Here is an 18,362-nt window from a genome sequence, read left to right on the forward strand (position 1 = left end):
GCACACACATTCGCTTGCCACATCCTCCCCAGCAGCAGCGCTGGCCCGTGCCTCACGCCCCGATGTCCCCAGCTTCCCTCTGCCCAGATGCTCGAGAGGGAGAGCAGCCCTTAGACACAAGATAACCCACCTCCGACATCAGCTCTCACCTTAATCTCCGGTAGAGATCAGCTTAAGCTGCAAATTGTTAGCTGTAAAGTCTTTTCCTAAAAACTTTTGCCCTGGGCGATTATGAGATTGGATGTTCATGGCAGCCAGGTAAAGGGCCAGCTCCTATTAGCACACAGTCCAGCTTCTGGAGTAGGCTGTGGTGGTGAAGCCTTGTAGACGCTGCATAAAGGCTTTATTACCTTGCCTAGGTTTTGAAGAAGCTTCGTTTTAATGTTGCTGAATAACCCTTCATATTTCGATGGAGAAATGCCCCTGGGTCTCCAAGCATTGCCTATGAAGTCTTGCCAAAGGATTTTATCCCCCCCGCAAGATCTGTTGGAGAAAAGTAGCCTTGACAGCAAAGCTGTGTCTAGAACTACCTGGAGGGGCTTCCTGATGTCAACATTTTGTACTCATCTCACAAATTCCTGGCTTGCTTTTTGAGGGCTTGGTGTTAAGGATTGGGTATTATCAGCAGAGCTTCTGAAGTAGCAGATATTCACCCAAGTGCTGCCTTCTGCCTGCCCCACTCTGCGTCCTTCCAGTGTGCTGGTTGTGTCAAAACATAGGCATGCTTTCACAAGAAAAGGGAGGAAAAAGGTGTCCTCAAAATAGAAGGATGAGACCTCATCCACTCCTATCACTGGTGATCTCAACCAGATTTTCCACGCCATTTTCTGCTGGGTCTCCGGGCTGGCACAAGCAGAGGACCCCACACTGCTTCTCCCCCTGGCTGCTGAGCACAGCAGGGACGGGCAGCGCTCACAGATACCCCCGGCACTGCCAGAGAAACCTCCATCCAAAGAGATGGATCCCTTCCAACACAAGCATGGGAGCTTGAACAGAACAAAAGCAAAGTGACTGATGCTGCTGGAGATGCCTTATCCTCTGGGACAGGGAGTGAGCCCAGAGGCTGCCCCAGCTGGGACAATCTAACTCCTATCGTCCCCGAGCCAGCCCACCCCTTGTCCTGGCAGAGAGGGACACCACTGGGTGCTCCCTGTACCCGAGCAGCTCTCCCTGCTCTAACAAGCCCATGGCTGTATTTGGGAGCAATAGCAACTCTCCTCCTACAGGTTTTTAGAGAGCAGGAAGCAGTGTAGCCCATGGCTCCAACAGCCTCTCCTGGCTCTGCATGTGTTTATCTTCCAAATGTTGAAGCCTTTGGTTGCTTGGAGCCAGCCAGGAGGAGCAACAAACAGCAGCTTCCTATGACGCGAGAAAGCACACTGTTCTGAAGAGTTCACAGTGTATCACAAAACACGCGAGCAGGGCTCTGCTTAGAGAGCACCAATCCCCAAAACTCCCGCAGACAGAAGGGATATCAGCTAGGGAAGGTATTTTGTAGGGGAAGGAGAGGAAAGCTGTATCTGTGAAGTGGTTTTATTAGGACTTGTTATCACTCGTTTGCTGGAGGGAAGTGCAAGCATCAATTTGTCACAAAGAAAACCATTTCTCTCTTCTAACATGGTGACATAAGCAATGGCTTAGATGCTTGGTGGTTTAGACTGCAACTGATCCTTCCATTTGTTTCTGCTCCTGAAAGCTTTTAGCAATAGCTGCTGGACTGCATCACACCAGAGAAAGGTCATCTTGATGAGCCTCCTTCCCCCTTGGAGGGGCGAAGGATCTGGCTTTTGAGTATCACCCTCATGAATGAAAGCATCCCATGCTGAAAATGGCTTCGAGGAGCAGAAAGTCCCCGCAGTCCGACTGCTCTCCAGCTTCCTCCCCGATGCGCGCAGTCAGGGGAAGACAACGCTCCGACGCTGGCCCCAGCAGCTGCAGCACTGATCCTACCTTGGACTTCTTAGATGAGCCCCGCGTTGCTGCTCTCAAAGTGAGGAGTCACAGGCCCTTTCCAAAATGCCCCTGTCTGGTGCACACTTCACAGGAGAGCTCTTCGATTGATCTGACTGCGCCTTGCGCTAAAGAGCCACAGCAAACTCGGTGCCTTCCCAGGTACTTGCCGCGGCTTCAGATTTTAACAGAGACCTCGTGTGAGGAGGCCTTTGCCAAGGCGAGAAATACCCTCCAGGCTTTGGATGCAAACAAGCTCCAGACCCCCTCGGCACCCGGGCAAACGCTCCTGCGGTTCTGTGTCACATTTGCAAGGGGAGTTTTGTGTTTCATGCTCAACACAGGCGAAACGTTCCCCCTGCTCTTTGTGCTGGATCACAGGAGGCGCAGCGTGGCTGCGGCAGCTCTCTCCCAGCCGCGACTCAACAGGTTTTTTCTGCTCCAGGAGAGAGAAAAGCTCTCTCAGAAAACGTTTTAAGGCTTTGTGCTATCCTTTCAGGAGTTACCAGCAAAATATATCCCACCAGCCTGCCTGATCCAACTTCTGCAACTCTGCAAGGAGTACAGGTATAGATTTGCTCTGTAGAAAAACAGCCTGCAGCCACCGAATTCTCAAAGGAAAATAACAGCCTCACTGATCTATCATGGGACCTCTGGGAGTAGAGAGGAGATGAGAAGATACAAACCATCCTCTCTGCTAGGAAGCCTGCATGATACGCTTCAGCCTTCTCTCTCACTGAGGCTGGGGGCAGAGAGGAGGCCACATAGAAGAACTGAGCAAAAGCACCTGTGATGCAGGATCTGGGATTATTTAGAGCAACTGTCTGAGGGTTTTTAAATAAAATCAACTACAGGGGGACAAAAAAAAAAAAAGACACTGTTCCTATGCAGACTGCAAGCAGGAATTTATCTTGGGTGATGAGAAAACAACAATTTCTGCTTCCAGAAAAGCCCAAGCTTTTCACACACCTGTTACCTGTAAGAACAGAGGCCTGAGCCCAAGAGGAAAAAAAGTAATAAAAAAAATGAAGGAGGCTGTTGATTACGACCTTCACAGTGCTGGAGGGAGCTACACCTCTCTCAGCACAAACTGTGCCCAAAGACTCGTAGCTTGAGCAAACCAGAGAATAAGAACTGCCTGGGTTTGTAGATCAGCAAGCTTTCAGTACAGCCTTTTCTTGCTTTTGTGCTCCTGGTTGTGAGAGCAAGCAAGCACTGATCAAACAGCATTTTATATGCTTTGAAATTTTCCCTCCAGCAACACAAAATCTGCCTTTGGGAAACAGGTCAGAGACCTTTGCAAAGGGCACGCCCTAAGCCTGTGCCCACAAAGCTCTGCTCTGGGGCTGTGCGTTGCAGAGCCAGCAATGGCCTAAACCAGGGTGACAGAGAAAAGCCTAATCCTGAGCTGAGTGCACCCATAAACCCCCTCGCTGGTGGGACACAGCCTGAGGGGAAGGACCCACCTGTCCTCTCTGCAGGAGCTTTCAGTCCTGGAGAAGGCAATAGCCTCCCCTTCGGCAGTGCTGACATCAGACAGAAGCCAAAAAAATCGGCCGTTTTTCAGGCACATATTCTGCTTCGCATTTATTTCCTCTTTGTAAGTGCTCTCTGTCGCAGACATAGCCTCCTTGCCAGGCCTGCAAGGGTGCTTCAGGAAAACAAGTTTTGTTTTGTTTGTAATTTATGGCAAACCTGCAGCTCCCAAACTGCCCAGCGTTAGAAAACAGAAGGCTGCTGTGCTACGCCCCCACCCCAATGGCTTGTGGAGTGATTAAGGATAGCTTTAATTTGAGGCCTGCAGCTCAACAGCTCCCAAAGGATTGATAAAATATATATAGCAATCTCCAGTTCCACCTCTGGAGGCCGAACTCTCTCCCGATGATTAACGACAGCTATTTCCTCCCTCTCTCCCTGATGCTGAAGAAGGCTGATTCTCTGCAAGGTCCAGACAACACACTGACTACCAAACAGCAACATTAACAACCTGGAAAAAAAAACAAACTCCAAGAAATAGAATCAGCGCCAGAGAAGTGAGAGAGCACCACATCAGCCCAGGATAGATCTTCTTATAAACAAATTGGGGTAATAGGGTCAGGCTACTTGAGGCAGACCTGGCTTAGCTGGGTTAGCAGCACTAGCCTAACACCCCAGGAATGGGAGCCGAACACTCGCCAGAGCCACCTTTGAGGCTGCTCCTGGGAGCAGCCTTCCCCCACCAGCAAAAATTAGCCTCTCGGCCCAGACTTAGAGCTGCTGCTCAAATGTTGCCCTCCTTCAGTGTCCGTTGCTACAGCTTGAGGCTCAAGAGGAGGGCAGTGTGGGTGGGGAAAGCAGCGCTCATCGAAAGAAAGAGCTGCCGACTATTCCTCATGCATCTGTCCCCTCCACAGCCACCGTGTATTACAGACTCTACACCAGAGGCAGCTCCAACACAGATTAAATGTAAATAAACTGTGAATATCCCAGTTTCCAGCTCTCCAAAAACCCACCTTGGCCAGCCTTATGTCCAGGAGGGTCTGTTCCCACCTGGACACACAGACAACCCTCCAATGCTGCTCTTATTAAAGAGCAGGTGCCAGAGACAAGCATTAGCCATTGCTCAGAAGCAGCCACTTGAGCTCTAGACTATGACAGGAGTCTGGTGAGGAAAGCGAGCCTCCCGGCTACCACAGCCCCAGGGAGTTGCACGCTTGGGAGAGGAAAAGATCATAACATGTATTTCCAGAAGAGTTGGAGGAGGATTCAACAAGAGCAAAGAATTCCCTGATGTGAGCTTCACTTCCTAGTATAAGTTTTAATATTTATTTAGTACAGGCCCGGTGAAGAGAACTGGGAAATAAGGCAAAGGCAAATTATCCTCCAGAGCCCAAGTTAACATCTCATACACACAGACCATGCAAAGCAGCAGCTGTGTTCCTCCCTGGAGTCGCATCCCACGTCTTCCCCATCTGCTGGAGCACAGCCTATCGCTTATAAGTCCAGAAGGAATCGATTGACTTTTTTCAGGTATTCTGACTTCAAGTAATCTCCCAGCTCATCCTTTGTGACCCACAGGTAATCTTTCTTCAGCTCTGCCTGGGGCAAATCATCACTTTGGAGGAAGGCTTTGAAGAAGAATACTTTGGCTCCTACATTATCCTCAGTCCTGATGGCCCTGGGGAATTTATACTTGTAAATCCCATATGGCGCATTCCCCAGGATTTTGGCTTGAATGTGATCTCCTGCAAGACCCCAGCAACATGAGAGAAAGAAAACAGAAAACAGACATAAGAATACAGAACAACAGTAACCACTCTCCTGTAGTAACAGAAAGACAGCATAAGCCACTCCTTGTTTCTGGTTCAGACCAACTGTTCCTTCTTAGCAGAAATATTGGCAATTGTCAGCATTTTCTCATGAAAAAAAACGACTTGTCCTGGAGTCTAGCAAGTGAGGTAAGAGAGTTTTACCAACCCACATCAAAAAGCAGGGACACGTGGGTTTGCTATCACCCATCTGCGACAAAAGCTGCTACAGGGTGACAAGGGGGAAAGAGAAAGCGTATACCTGGAGCAAGCCTAGACCATTCGGGGGCATCTGGTGATGCTCCAACATCAAACTGTGAGCGCCAGTTCTGGCACCGTGGCTACTGGCAGCCAGAGATCCCAACTCACAGTCTGACAGCCCAGTCAGCCCCCCACATGCTGCAGTTGCTCTGCAACAGTGCACAGTTACAGAGCTGATTACCCAGGACCATGGCTCTTGCCAGAAAGCCCACCCCATTGAGCTTCACCTCTCTGCCATGAAATGCCTTTACCCAGCAGATGGGAGGTGATTTCCCTACAGCGGATGGCAAATATCCCTCAGACAGGGCACAGGAAGAAAGCCACTGGGATAAAGAGGAGGGAGGGTCAGGCACACAGCAAACTACACACCCAAAAAGGTAGCCATGGCTCGCTCAGCTGTGCTTCGCAGTGTCTCTCCAGGCTGCCATTCCACTTGAGGCAGGAGCCACAGCTCCTGGTTACCGATTTTCTGTTTCACCAGAAGCATCAGGTTTCTGTCCAGCTTCCTGTTCAACGATGTTCGATTGTTGTTTTTATCAGCATCTGCCAAAAACCAACACATGCTGGAAACAAAGTCTCCTGGCAGCACTGCTCTGCTGCCCTTGATTCATCAACGCTCTGCATCAAACACCCTTCCAGCAGTAATACGCAAACACGGATACATGGAACTGTTCAAAAATCTACACAGAAATGCTCTCAGTTGCTCTGGAAGCCAGTGCAGGATTCAGCTGGAATCCACTGCTAGACTGCACTCCAACTGTTTCATTTCCAAAGGGAATTTACAGCAAGCAGCCTGGGTCTCCAGCTTAACAAAAATCAACAAGAACGCTACGCAAGTTCAAGAATCAAATGGGCCAAAGTTTCTTGTCTGGAAGCAACATCCATTTTCACCACTTTGCTCTAATAAGGTTGTGTGAACATGCATTTTGCAGCATGGAAACACTGATTCTCTTATCAGACAGTTAACTCCTCACATGCTAACGCTGATGCCATGAAGTCACAATCCTCTTTAAAACAAAAAAGGCTCAGCAAATGCCTTCTCTCCACCGAGTTACACTCAGCTGTGTAAAAAAAACACTCAGTAAATGCCTCCCCTCCACTGAACTCCACTCAGCTGTGTTTGGCTGACAATTAGGGTGTTCTCACCCGCCATGAACTTCAGCCTGTACCTGTTATACGCGGAGCAGGTTTGAATCGCAGTAACTTCTGTTCCCACTTGTCCTCCAGGTCTTGAGCCATGATGACCGTTTTGCCGGGTGCTTCATCATCATCGTACATGCTTTCCTTCCTCCTCCTGAGCTTCTCCTCCTCCTCCAGCTTGCGGATTTCATGATCTGAGTACTGGCTTTTCTCCAGCTCTATCTAGAAGGGCAACACAGAGAATTGTTAAGACGCCAGCACGATGGGCTGGACTTGGCAAGGAAAATCAAGTTATTTCTACCTCAGTAGGATGCAAGACGACGGGAATTTCCCCGAGCATGAGCAGGACTTCCCTGTTCCATCAGGGACACCAACGACATTGAGGAAGACCACGGGAGCGCTACCAACACCCACGATACCTGGTGCAAGCAGCAAATCCAAATCGCGCACAGGGCACGCTGTATTGCTTCATGGTGGGGAGTAACATCACTCAAGGTCCCCCCAAACTGCCTGTACAGGGACATCAGATCCTCCCAGCCCTCGGCCTGTCGCCCCCTCGGGGCTAGCAGCCGCGGCCAGCTCCGCAGGGTGTCCTCCCCTCCAGGCCTGAGGCCATTTTCCTGTCAGCACCCCCTTCTATACCTGCCCCATGAGGGCCGCCATCTCTTCCTCCTCCTTCTCCAGGGGCTGCGTGATGCGGGGGAGCCTCAGCAGGCACATGGCCCCGAAAAGCCGCCACGGCCGAGGCGCGGCAGCGGTACAAAACCACCGACCCCAAGCCGCCGCCGCCGCCACCGGCTGCCTGGGCGCCGCCATGATGCTGCCTCGCCTCCCGGCATGCACCGCACCCCCGCCGGCCGCCATCTTTCCTCCTCGCTCCCGTCGTGCCTTGCGGCGACCTCTCCGGGCGCGCTGCGGGAGCCGCCATGAGCGCGGTCGCCTGGCAACGGCTGCTCGGAGCGGCCTGGGGGTGAGCGGCGGCGGGGACCGGGCCCCGGTGAGGGGTTGGGGGGGGGATACTGAGCCGATCCCCCTTGCCTTGGGCTGCCTGCTGGGCCGCCTTTCCTCCCCGTGATGGCGAGGCCCGGCCCCCTCCGGGCCTGCGGCTCGCCCCCCCCGCAACCAGAGCCACGGGGCAGGCCCCGGTATCCTCCTCACCCTTTCTTTCTCGCAGGGGCCGTGCTGCCGCCCTGTGCCGTGGCCTACGCACCGGCCCCCCGAGGCTGCAGGACTCTGCGGAGGCGGCGGAGAAGCAGAGCGCGACCGACCTGAGGTGAGATACGGCCAGGCCGCGCCGGGAGGGCTCTACCATTTGCCTCTTGCTGGGAGGCTTTATCGCCTTCGGTGGTGTTTCAGGTGAGGAAGGAAAGGAAGTGACTTGATTCAATCAAAAACGCAGCTTGTGTCTTTCAGAGACTTGGTGCCTTCTTTCTTTCCCAATATGAAATAAAACTTTGCAAAGTTTAAAGAGTAAGAGCTTGATAACTCTCATTTTGCTCCTCAGCCCTTTAATCCTGCAGAGGAACTCCATGAGATGGGATGGAAAGATCTATGAAGAGATCCCAATAGCTCACATCAAAGCTACATACAACAAGTAAGCAAATCAGCTGCTTCATTCCTCCTCTCATGCAAAATGAAAGCTTACAACATACCCAGGCTTTGGCCAGTCATCATCTTGATCAAAAGGCTCAAAGGAAGAAAGCCACAGGAGGGATGTCCATGACTGGGAAGATAATAATACCGAATCTGAACCTCTGCGCTGTTCAGAAAGCATAACTGTGCTTATAGTGTCTTTAACAGCAAGAAGATTGTTATTACATATTTTGACTACATTCTGATATGAATAATTAGATGCTGACAGCTTTAATGGAGGGTTACTTCCTCAGTTCTAGCACTGTTGCTGTACAGCTGTTGAAAAAATTGTCATATTCTCTACGAGAGATTGTTGTGTTTCATTAGCGATCCCTAGGGTGACATTTCACTGTTTCTTAAAGCTCTTTCAAATTCTAGAAATGTTTTGTGCTTTTTTTTTTTAATGAACAGAAGAGGTAAAATACTCACAGTGAGAGGTGCGTCTGAAAGGGCTAAGTGGTATATGAGAAATACCTAGATAAAGTATACCTTATCCAGAAAGCTTTTGCCACCTTGCTCAGGTTCTCTAAGGTGACCAGAAGGTCACCACTGGGAGGTCTCTGCAGGGGGTTTGTGAAAGTGGGATACCTCGAAAGGGAGTGCTGAGTTAGGGTGGCATGGAGAAGGGAGGCAGGACTTCTGTGGCAAGCTGTGCCAGTAAGGTGAGCAGGAACAAGCTGGAGAACTAGAGCTTTGTTCTAGCTTGCTTCTTTCTTCTGCCCCTCTCTTTCTGTAGCACCCACATCCAAGTGGTCAGCTTTGACAACAGGCCATTTGCCCGTACGTCCTGTGGCACAGAAGGCTTCCAGAATGCCAAGAAAGGAACTGCCATCGCGGCACAGACAGCAGCCATGGCAGCAGCAGTGGTGAGTCCGCACTGATGATTCTTGCACTCCCAGAGGGGAGCACCAACTGCATCTCCCCATTGCCTGGGTACACACCTCACTCGTGGGCAGCAGCAGCCCAGAGCTCTCTTTCTTAGCGCTCGAGCAGCACACTGCTGTTTGCTTACAGTTTCCCTAGCTTCATCGGACACAGTGCACATCTTCGCACAAAGTGTGTTCAAAACAGCAGTTGGAAATGCCGAGAAGGTGAACTTAGCGGTACAGGTTGTGATTGGGAAATGTAACTTGGAGTGTATTCTTTTCTAGCTCCAGTTTGCAGAGCTCCTTTTTTCTAAGTGAACATCTTTCAGCTGTTTTGGAAATACAGCCCCTGAATCAGCAGCAGTTCAATTTTTGCACTGTAGGGGACTGAGAGGTGGCTGTAATTACTGCCTGAATGTTTTATATTTGCTCTCAGCCACAGGAGAATTGAGCTGCTGCCAGCAGTTCCAGTCAGAGAAAGTACTGTCCTCGCACGTGTAGTTTCCAGCTGCATACAGTTTACTGCAATTGTTCCTAAAAAAACACATAGGTGTCCAGGTGGCAGGAGAAGATGAGGCTGGCTGTGTCATGGTCCTCATTACAGCAGAATGAGGCAAGGTTAAACTGAAAATCCGTATCTTAAATTACGCAGAACTTGCTCCAGCCTTTCATGTCAGAGGTGCTTGGTGCCACTGCTGGCCAACAGCTTATTGTGGTTGACTCAGAGGAATATAAGAACATCTTCACTATTAATCTGTGCTCATCAGAGCCTCATAATAGCTGCATAGCTGTGCTTGGACAGCTTTATTCCACTGCTGTTAAAGTTGTGGCACATTAATTGCACCAGAACACAGAAAGCGAGAGGCCCAGCAGAGCTCCATCCACTTGGTGGCAGCACATCTATGCTTTACAGGAGCTGTTTTTCAGTTTCAATTTGCAGGCCCCTAGAATTTTTGCACTGAAGGTGTGGACTCCTGCACAGCAAATAGAAAGCTTGCCTGCTTTTCTCATTTACCCTCTAGAAGGAATCCACTGATCACAGGAGAGAAATCACTGCATTAGAGAAGGGGAAACATCTTTGAGTTAGCCCTTGTTAGTCTCTTGCCAGTTCAGTCACGTATCCATGGATATGTCATTTTTTGCCCTGGCTTTAGGTCACAGGTATTTTGATGTTCAAGCTTTCTCTGAATGCAGAGTTGACAGCCAAGCACAGAAGTTGTCTTCAAACTGCCATGGCTGTATCCAGGCCTCCTTTTCTCCTAATGTCCTTGTTCAATAATCCCCATATTTGTCTTCTGTGTCCATTACTACCTACTCTTTATTTTTACTTAAAGAATACTATGATAGGGGGTCAAAAGGGAATGAAAGACTCCAGGGGAGCCAGAGCAGCATATCAAAGAGAACACTAACCAGTTGTTCTTTTTGCAGAAAGCACGTGGGAAGGGAGTATTACATGTACGAGTCATGGTGAAAGGACTGGGACCAGGACGCAAAGTAAGTGTCAGAGTTTCTTTTCATTTTTTCCTTTCTCAGGTTTTGTAATTTCAGGCTGGTCTCATGACTACATCTATTAACTTGGTTTTTGTGAAGGTGATTTAAGAATTCATCACTCAAGTGCCTAGTAATAAAATTTTAGAATAATTAAAATTTTAGAGCAATTTCACTTTGGAGGCAGAATAAAAAGCTCTATTTGGGACTTCTTCCAACTAAAGTAGGAAAATTGATGGGAACTCTGATGAAAGGACTGGAGCAGATAGGTTTAAACTGGGTTTTCTCATATGAATTACTTATTTTTATGATAATTACAAAGTAGAACCACTGGAAAAAATTGATTTTTGGACAGGGGACCAAACTTTCTCTGAGCTTTTTCCCTTCTCTGCTGTTCATTGTGTTGATAACAGCATGTCGTCTGCTGTTTTGTTCTTCCAGGCTGCCATCAAGGGTTTGACTATGGGAGGTCTGGAGGTCATCTCCATCACCGACAACACCCCCATTCCACACAACGGCTGCCGCCCACGGAAAGCCAGGCGAATGTGAGAGGAGAATGGAAGACACACTGCATTCAACATCAGTTCATGCAACAGGGACTGGGTTGAGTGTTGCTCCTGTGGCAGATTATGGAAAGACACCCTCCCTGGAAATGCTTTCTGAGGGAAGCTTGAAAAAGAGAGCCCATCCTGGGCCTTAAAAGCCCAGGTAGTAGAAGCTGGTAGTAAAAGCAGGAATACGTGTACTCCCTTAGTGGGAGGCCTCTTGTGTACAAAGTTTGCTGATTAAAATGTTGGTCTTTTGACAGCCGTTCCTGCTGTGTTTGCAGAAGTATTTTGGATTATTATTGCCTCTTGACTGCTCTCTTCCTGTTACCACCGTATGTGGCTCTAGTCTAGCCCTCCATGCTATTATTGCCCTTGTTAGGCAGAAGGGAATCTTGAGGTCTGTACCGAAACAGATCTCCTTCCAGTCATCTGTAGTAAACAACTGCATGGGGTCACGTCATCTTCCTTCCCTCTTTCTCTCACTGCACACGTTTAGGAACAAGGGATGGGGTAACTCTTCCACTTCCCCCTGGCTTGCAGAGCTCAGCGTGCCGTGCGAGAGGCAGCTCTCCCTCTTCGCACAGCGTGGAGCACTGTAGTCTGGATCCATTATTGGCCAAGATCTGTTGAGATGCTTTGTTTCATTCAAGCTGTAGCTGGCCAGCCAGTGCTACTGGCAAACAGAAAATGCCGGTCCTTCTAAAGGGGCTGGGATCTTGCCAGTTTTGATGCTTGCCGTCTCTTTGGTCCCGCCTTGTGCACCACGAACTGGATTTTCTGAGGTGCTGGGTAAAGCAAGCAGGGGGTTAGTAGGCCTGAGGAACAATGAAATGCTGCCAAGGAGATTTAAAATACTTACGTCCCGAACTGTACCTCTGTATATCCACAGGCGGCATGAGCTTGTCGTGGGTCTGTGATGTATTATTGCTGTCCCAGCTCCATCCAGAGAGAATTTCTGCCAAGCAAATATGTCTGAGGCTCTCTGGAGCATTAACCAGGGCAGGCAACAGCAGTAACTGACTACAGGATTGATTTCCCGGATGGCAGAGGCACACCGCCCAGCAAAGGGCAGCTCCTTGAAATCCACACTGCCAGAGAAGCCCTGGCTGTACACAGCATACGCTGGGCAAATATTTCACCTGTAAACAGAGTATTTTGGTGCAGCCAGCAGTTCTACCGCCAACCCAGAATCTTCCTTTCTATTATTTCTCTTTCTGTCGTTCCTCCTTAGTTTCTTAAATTGCATAATTAACTATTCCTCTTTAGAGAAAGGGTACCATGGCAACAAGGCAGTGAACCTCCTTCATGGGGCCGAATGGCATACGATAGGTTTTGAAAGAAATCAGTCTGCTGAGAAGAGCCTGTTGAGTTGCATTTGACAGAAGAGAAGAAAACAAGACTCGGATGAATCCTCTACCTTACTCCAACTGTCTGAATTTGAATAGAGGGTAGGTTATCTTAAAGGGAAGTTCCTTGAGCTGTCACAAATTTGACAGCGAGGAAGAGACGTTCTTCCATAGGTGTTTGACACCCTAGAAGAGCTTCCCCCTCGCTCCAGAAATATGGATGAGCTTCTAGTGACTTCATAGCTCTCTTTTTATGGAGAAGATACCAGGGCAGCTCTAAACCGCAAAGATTAACTCCCCCAGTATCCATGCAGCCAGCTGGGGAAGCGTGTGTGAACGCCGATGTGCCTTACAGCCAGGCTGGGCTGGTTTCTGCGCCAAGCACAGTGACCAGCCCTGCGACAGGAGGAGCACCGGTCCGTGCTGGAGGCTTGTCAGCGATGTACTGTCTAACACACGGAGAAAACCAACCACTGCCGCTCTCCGCCACAAGCCGCTCCTCGCCTCCATGCAGCAGAAGTGCCCACGTCAGATAAAGACGACAGAACAAATTGAAAAAAGAAGCTTGGGAAGAGATTTGCAGTCCTTCCGAAATTCAGGGAAGAGTGGGTGGATGACTTGAGAGTCAGAAAGCAACAAGAATAAATCTTTTGTCTCATCCAGACTTAGAATCAAGGCTGTGCCCTTTGTAAAGGCCACCTCTTAACACTCTTGGTTTCTGAGCGTTTGGGAACATTTTATGAAGTCTACCAATACAACACCAGGGCTTATACAGTGGGAAGTTTTATCTGCCCTCCCTAGTTCTGGTACCTATCCCTACTTCTTCCTCCAACTGATATTTATACAGCACACTCTGAGCTGCACAGGAGAGGCTGACGCTATTCTCCATGGTTCAGTGGTTGGATCTGTAGAGTACCACCAATATTTGTCTTCCAAACCCCCAGCTCCGCGTACCCTCCCCTGAGCTCTCCGGCACAGTACTTCAGCCGCACAGCTTTTTGTTGAAGTCGTGTTTTCCACCCACCATCTCTCCTGCCCTGATGGAGCAGCCCCAAAGCCACGTCCTCCTACCTCAATGCTCGGTCTGAGCTCTTTATCCTGCAGCACATCCCGGGCAGCCGGCGGTGAAGTGGGAGAGCGCAGCTGTACAAAGCAACCTCTCCCACCTCGTACAAGGGCTCAGCCGCTCCTTCCTGCACACGCTGTAGGGTGAAAGAAGTCTTAAAACTCTGTTGTTGTTTGTCTTGCAGGGAATTAATAGACACCAATAGCACTTAATGATTTCCTTACCCTTCAGATGAAACTATTAATTAAGGGCCCGGTTTTAGTCAGCCACTGGTGTTTACCAGTTCTAATTGCTTTTCTTGGCGCCTGGGTGGAATACTGTTTTCTGCTGGCTCACATTCCTCCTGAGCAGCAATTACTTCACTTGTCAGTAGCAGGGCCACAGCATTAGCACCCTCATTAAGGTCACATCCTCTCCCTTTGGGCTTCCCCATTGCTTTGGGACATTCTTCTCTCCACTCCCTCTTAACTTTTAATTCCCTGCTCTCAAAGCAGCCCTTTTCCTGGAAACAAGCTCAGAAGCTGCTACTGACCACAAAGCTTCATCATGGTTCAACCCTGGTCCTTCTGGGGTATTGCCCTCTTGTTTTAACATACCACCTGGATTTTTCTGCATCACATAGGGGCTGAAACACAAAACAGACCTGCAGATAAAATGCTACCTCAGGTCTGTTTACCCCCTAATGAGTGCCATACCACCCTGGGGAGTCAGTCTAACCCAGTTACCCTTCCCTTGGACAGGGATGGCACCTGGTAGCTTGGAAAAATGGCCCCCAGCCTCCTCCCTAATAGTACGTTATTTTGAAAATAGGAATTATTCCCCAATCCCCAGCAACAAAGACTTTTTACCTAGAGCTGCAGCTTTATCTGCTGAATTGGTGATTTACTATTTCTTATGTGAGCATCCCCGTGACAAGTGTCAGGCAGCCAGTTTCGATCCCTTTATGAGATTCAATTAAACCATCAATTAAGTGATGTCAGTGTCCTTTAACAGCTGACTGTATACACAAGCGAGCAAGGAGAAGGGGACAGACCCTGCAGTGCCAATAAACTGTAGCAGCAGGGGTGGTTTACCGCAGCCCAGCTGCAGCTGTTAGGGACATCTGCGCAGGTTTTGCCGGCTTTCCTTCTGGTGTGGGAATACCTGGCTGGAGATGTGCACAAAGCGGGTCAGTGAGTAGGTGTTTATAACCCTAAATCACCCCTGGGTAGCTTTTGAGAAGTAATGGTTCAAGTCAGGTTATGTTTTTGCACTCAGGCTTGGGCAGATAATCGCGGTGCTGCTTTCATGCCTGGCATCCATCCCTGCCTGGCCCCTCTTCCCCTCCCAGCTGCCCCTCCAACCTCAGCCCATGACCTCTCAAGACCAAAAAGAGATCAAGGACCCTCAGATTGTTTTTGTGCTTTTCCGATGTTCTCCTCTCCCCTCAAGAGGCATTAATGGGTACTCAACGGCAGTGGGAACTGCTCAGAGGTTTTACTAATGAACTGCCTAATAGCATCCAAGTTCCCGTGCTGATGGTGAAGCGGGGCTGCGGGGTCCTCTCGGGGAGATGCAGAAGGGAGCCAAGCCTCAATACTATTCCCTTTTTTTTGAAACCACTCACACCTCCTCTGCTGGGGTCTCCAAGCTCCCCCTGCGCTAGTGCCACTTGGCGGGGTCCTTTCCTTTCCCTGGACTTCATAGCTCTCTTCCCATACCCACATCTACTGAGAGTCGGAGGCTGAGCACAGATCCGGGACCTGCACCCAAACCTCTCAGCAGCTACAGAGCCCTGACAGCCATAACTTGGGGTAGCTGCTCCCGACAGCAGCTTCACGGCTTGTTTTTTCCGGAGAAAGGAGGCAGAAGGGAAAAAGGGTTGGGTGCGAGAGACTCGGTTCTAAGCAAGGATGCGGGCAATGAAAAGGTGGGTCGGGAAAGGGAGAGAACATGGAGGCAAAAATACAGGAAGTGAAAATACAACATTAAAAAAAACCTTTTCCTAAGGCTAAAATCTCCCATCGGGTGGTTCAAGAGCCAGCAGAGATTCGGAGAAGGTTGCAGGGAAGGGCTCTCCCGCAGCAGCTGTGCTTCAGGATCGGGCTAGATGCACTCCCCTTTGCTGTTCTCCCAGTCAGACCTTCACATCAGAAGCACGGGGTGGCTTTGCTCCGGGGCCCTCCCTGCCAGCATGACCAGCTCTCTGGGGCTTTCACTTCACCATTTTAAAGAGGGCACAAAGACCATCCCAAAGCTGTATTTAGAAACTGCTCCAAAGCCTCTCCAATCGGCAATGACAGTCCTCAAAACCTTCCTTCCCCTTCCGAGCTGGCTCCAAAATCCCTCCTCTGTGCTTCACCACTTAACGATTCATTTTGTAAAGCCAAATTCTAAGCCAGAGTGGCCGGGATTGACATCCACATCACTAAAGACTCTAGCTTTTGGCCCCTTCTCCCTCTGCCTGCTCCTCTGGGCAGAAGCAGACCAGGTTTCCCACGGCATGCAGGATTCCAGGTAAATAAAACTTGGGGCCCCAGGCAGGAGAAAGACACATATTTCATCCCTCAGCAGGTCCCAAGATGAGGTGGAGAAACAACTCTGACCTCTTCATGCACCAGCCTGCAGGTAAACAACTTGCTCTCCTAATTGCCTGCCATGGCTCTCACACAGCCCCTTGCCAAGACCTAGATGCTGCCTTTCATTTTGCTCCTGCCAAATCCATTGAAGTAAATGATCAATTTCCTGAGCTGCCAGGGTCAAACCGACCAAGGAATGCAAATGACTGTAGATGGGCCAACCCTCTGGGCTTCTCTGTAATGCCAACAGGCGGGAAGCAGCCTGCTCCAGCGCTGGGAGATGCTCTGAAACAATCTGCCCTTGGACATGGTTGTAAAACCATCCCTGTTTACTGAAACCCCTGCAAGAGAAGCAGCGTGGATGGCTGGGAAGATCCCCTTCCTCGTGATCCTGCAGCCAAGAGCAGCAGCGCTCTCACCAAAGGGACAGTGTGAAACTGGGACAAACCCTGCTGGGTCTCAAGCAGCCACACGGCAGGGCTCCTCTCCCCAGCCCTTATCGGAGCCAGCGGGTCAGCACCGACATCTCCTTCAAATCTGAGCCCTCTCCGGGGAAGAAGCTGGTGTGGGCAGAGCCCCTGTCTGGGGGGATAAGGGGGTAGGAGACAGGAGGAGGAGAGATTAACTCGGACTTTGCTGCCCGAAGCCAGATGGGCTGCACTGCAATCGCGCTGTCAACACGACATTTGTCTGCCCTATGTTACAGGAGACCTTGTTTGGCTGCCAGCTGCCCCTTCTCCCTTACAAAGCGGGATTTTACTGGCATTAAGGACTCACCGGTCAGGGCTGAACCAGCGACCTAGCTACGCTGCCACAGCTATCAGCACAGCTAATCTGCACCTTACCCAGCCCTCAAAAAATAGGGCAGCAGCAATGAAGACCACCCTTCACGGCTGGAGATGCAACGGGGACGATGCCGGTGTTTCAGGAGGGGTGTCCCACCATGGGGATGGTGGGACACCATCTGCTGCAACATCCCACAGGATGTGGGTTCAGCCCAGTGGAGCGGGCCAGGGCTCCCCGCCAGCTGCCCCAGGGATGCCGGTGCCCCCCACCTCTCCAAACTCACCATTTGAACCGTCTTCCCGAATCGGTTGCTGGGCGCAGCAAGGCCGTTTCCATGTGAATGGCTGTTTCTCCCCGTTGCCGTGGTGACTGCGCTGGGTGCCAGCAGGCCGGAGGCGGGAGGGCGAGGACCGTATCTCCCCGGCGCTTGCCAAGGGCAGCAGGTACATCTAATCCGGCATCGCTCCATTTTACGCCTTTGAGGAGCACCAAGGAGCTATCAAATGATCAGCTCGGCGGCAGCGAGCAGGCGGTCGGAGGGATGCAGTGCTGCCCACTGCTGTTATTAACACCCTAAAATCATGTCCATCAGCGGCCAGCTAGCTCTGGTGGGGCCTCCCTGCTGTCCATCCAGCTCCCACCCCCGCAAGACCTTCTCGCACAGTCGAGACAGCCGGTCTCACAGCTGTCCTCCAGCAGGGCTCAGGCCTGGGGTTGGATGCCAACACTGCCAGCACATCCCCACCAGCCCCATCCAAGGTAACCAGAAGCATCTACCCAGGTCATCAGGCACTGGGATGGAGACAGGTTGCTGGGCCACCCAACTCTCTTGTACCACTCTGCCTCCCTACCTGGGGTTGTCACAACACGCCTGGATGGTGGAAGGACACCGGCAGATGAGAGGACAAACCTGTGCAAAAGCAGCTTCCAGAGGGGGATGGCGCACTGCAAAGAGCAGGGGCTCAGGGAGTCCTCCGGGCAAAGCCAGGGCTGCTTTGGCCCACGCTCTGCATGTTGCAAAGCTGCTGGTGAGAAAGAAAGAGGAGGACAGCCACGGAGAGTAGAAGTAGCATGTTGCTGGCTTTAAAAAGGCTGAATTCAAACTAGTTCTGTCACCCACAGAAAATAAATTCCTCCAAAGGCTCCAGTTTGTACCTGGACAAAGCCAAATGCAGAAAGTGATGGGGGCTTTGTGTTACCTCCAATTTTCCATTGCCTTGTTGACAATGGATTTTCTTCCACAGTGGCCAAGTGCTGTGCTGCTTCTCCTCTAGGAAAGCTCCCCTGGGAGACATCTCTCCCTGCGGTCCTCATTCCTCTGGCCTGACAAGGGCCCTGGGCACCCACCAAGCATCTCTCCGCCACGTTCCTCTAAAACCATCCTCAAATTTTCAGGTGCACTTGGCAAAACCGAGGACAGCAATCACCCTGCTA

General features: G+C 50.6%; 2 protein-coding genes across 3 annotated transcripts; one reads left to right on the forward strand and one right to left on the reverse strand.

The window, feature by feature from the left end:
• Positions 1 to 4,722: 4,722 nt before the first annotated feature.
• MRPL46 (mitochondrial ribosomal protein L46) lies at positions 4,723 to 7,519 on the reverse strand. Its single transcript, XM_054214139.1, has 4 exons — positions 7,281 to 7,519; positions 6,668 to 6,860; positions 5,868 to 6,041; positions 4,723 to 5,174 (listed from the first exon to the last, which is right to left on the reverse strand). Exons 1-4 carry the CDS (start codon positions 7,500 to 7,502, stop codon positions 4,924 to 4,926), a joined length of 840 nt encoding a protein of 279 aa, XP_054070114.1. The 5' UTR covers positions 7,503 to 7,519; the 3' UTR covers positions 4,723 to 4,923.
• MRPS11 (mitochondrial ribosomal protein S11) lies at positions 7,479 to 11,434 on the forward strand. Of its 2 annotated transcripts, XM_054214140.1 has the most exons (6): positions 7,479 to 7,608; positions 7,813 to 7,911; positions 8,143 to 8,232; positions 9,007 to 9,136; positions 10,565 to 10,630; positions 11,066 to 11,434. In XM_054214140.1, exons 1-6 carry the CDS (start codon positions 7,565 to 7,567, stop codon positions 11,171 to 11,173), a joined length of 537 nt encoding a protein of 178 aa, XP_054070115.1. In that variant the 5' UTR covers positions 7,479 to 7,564; the 3' UTR covers positions 11,174 to 11,434. The 2 variants fall into 2 exon arrangements, with proteins under 2 accessions (XP_054070115.1, XP_054070116.1); XM_054214141.1 differs by lacking the exon at positions 8,143 to 8,232.
• The last annotated feature ends 6,928 nt before the right edge of the window (positions 11,435 to 18,362 follow it).

The sequence above is a fragment of the Rissa tridactyla genome, chromosome 9, assembly GCF_028500815.1.
Source record: "Rissa tridactyla isolate bRisTri1 chromosome 9, bRisTri1.patW.cur.20221130, whole genome shotgun sequence".
Lineage (NCBI taxonomy): Eukaryota > Metazoa > Chordata > Aves > Charadriiformes > Laridae > Rissa > Rissa tridactyla.